The 2,151-nt window shown below is 57.3% G+C and overlaps 1 protein-coding gene across 1 annotated transcript in view; it reads right to left on the bottom strand.

Annotated features, from left to right (window-relative positions):
- The window catches only part of LOC130586564 (collagen alpha-2(IX) chain-like), a gene marked incomplete at its 5' end in the record, with an annotated part of 11,198 nt that overhangs the window by 2,720 nt on the left and 6,327 nt on the right, over positions 1–2,151 (bottom strand). The window contains 3 exons of the mRNA XM_057387412.1: positions 822–900; positions 1,519–1,569; positions 1,670–1,741. Coding sequence (XP_057243395.1) covers positions 822–900; positions 1,519–1,569; positions 1,670–1,741 — 202 coding nt within the window. The remainder of the gene's footprint in view (positions 1–821; positions 901–1,518; positions 1,570–1,669; positions 1,742–2,151) is intronic.

Here is a 2,151-nt window from a genome sequence, read left to right as displayed (position 1 = left end):
GGCATCCCCGGCACCCCGCGCTCCCCCTGCAGCCCCCGCGGGCCGGGCGGGCCGGGCTGACCCCGAGGCCCCGGAGCCCCCGCATCCCCCGAGGGGCCGGGGTGACCCCGATCCCCCGAAACGCCGTGCTGGGAATGGGAACGGGAATGGGAACGGGGTCAGAACAGCCTGGGAATGGGGCAGAGAGCCCTGACCCCAAAAACTAACAGGGGAACAGCACAGGCATGGCTGGATCCCAAAAACTGAGGGAAACAGCGTAGGCACGGCTGGATCCCAAATGGGGATGGATCCTAAACCTGGGCTGAGTCTGAACCCAAATGGGGCTGATGGTGCTCCCAGCACCCCATCCCAGGGAAAATATTCCCCCGATCCCACAAATCCCCGAGAGCTGCGGGGATCCCTCGGCCCCGATCCCACAAATCCCCGATCCCACAAATCCCCGATCCCGTCACTCACCTGTCCCTTGGGTCCCGGTTCTCCCGACTCGCCCTGGGGACAGAGGACACGGGAATGGGGTCAGGACATGTCCGGGGGTTTTGGGGTCAGGCAGTGACTGGGTTTTGGGGCTGTGCGGTGAGGCCATGCATGAGGGTTTTGGGGTCGGGGGGCGAGGCCACACCCGAGTTTTGGGGTCAGGCAGTGAGGCCTTGTGCTGGGGTTTTGGGGTCGGGCAGTGAGGACATGCCTGGGGGTTTTGGGGTCGGTGGCTCAGGACACACCCAGGGGGTTTTGGGGTTGGGGGATGAGGACATGGCCAGGGATTTTGGGGTCGGTGGGTCAGGACACACCCAGGGGGTTTTGGGGTCGGGCAGGGACCCCACAGAAGCCCCGGAAGGTTCCAGAAGCAGCGCCCACCTTGTCTCCCTTGAGCCCCGCCAGCCCGTGCACACCGGGGTCACCCTAAAGGGACAGAAAGGGATTTGGGACTGTCCCAAAGTCAATCCCAAACCCCGCTGGGATCAGGACAGAGCTCCGGGAGAGGTGCCCAGAGTTGAACCCGGCCCTGTTAAACTCAGCCCCATTAAACCCGGGTTTAGGGTTATTCCCATTTTTCCCATTAAACCGAGTCCATTAAACCCAACCCCATTAAACCCAGCTCCATTAAACCTGGGTTTAGGGTTATTCCTATTATTCTCATTTTCCCCATTAAACCAGGCCCCATTAAACCCAGCCCCAGTATTCCCGCCCTCATTAAACCTGACCCCATTAAACCCAATCCCATTGAACCCAACCCCATTAAACCCAGCCCCATTAACCCGACCCCATTAAACCCAACCCCATTAACCCAACTCCATTAAACCCAGCCCCATTAAACTCGGGTTTATGGTTATTCCCATTATTCCCATTTTTCCCATTAAACCCGGCCCCATTAGACCTGGATTTAAGGTTATTCCCTTTATTCCCATCCCCATTAAACCCAACCCCATTGACCCAATCCCATTAAACCCCACCCCATTAACCCATTCCCATTAAACTTGACCCCATTAACCCAGCCCCATTAAACTCCACCCCATTAACCCAGGATTCACTCACGACGCTGCCTTTGGGGCCAATTTTCCCCGGTGAACCCTATAACAATCAAGAATTGGGATTAGCGCGGCCCCGTCCCCATTCCCATCCCCATCCCCATCCCCATCCCCATTCCCATTCCCGTTCCCATCCCCCTCACCTTGTCCCCTTTGACCCCCGGCAATCCTTGGGGTCCCGGGACCCCCGGCGGGCCCTGCTCGCCCTTCGGCCCCTAAAAATCCGAGAAATGGGGGAAATCAGTGGGGACGGGAATATGGGAACGGAAATGTGGGAAATCAGCGGGGATGGGAATATGGGAATGGAAATATGGGAATGGAAATATGGGAATGGAAATATGGGAACGGAAATATGGGAACGGACAGTGGGATGGAAATATGGGAATGGAAACATGGGAACGGAAATATGGGAATGGACAGTGGGGACGGAAATATGGGAATGGAAATGTGGGAAATCAGCGGGAATTCCATTTCCCATCCGGGAATTATCCCCGTTCTCCAGCGCATCCCGCAATCCCAATTTTACCCCAAATCCCGGCCCAGTTTTGGGGTCACTTCAGAGCATTCCCAGCGTCCCAGCCTGGATTTGGGGACATCTCCCACCTTGGGGTCACTCCCCGGTTTT

Source organism: Malurus melanocephalus, unplaced genomic scaffold (genome assembly GCF_030028575.1).
Source record: "Malurus melanocephalus ecotype Western Australia unplaced genomic scaffold, MMel_1.1 scaffold_1209, whole genome shotgun sequence".
Lineage (NCBI taxonomy): Eukaryota > Metazoa > Chordata > Aves > Passeriformes > Maluridae > Malurus > Malurus melanocephalus.
The sequence above is the reverse complement of the archived record's forward strand: the minus strand, read 5'-3'. Positions and strand labels throughout refer to the sequence as shown.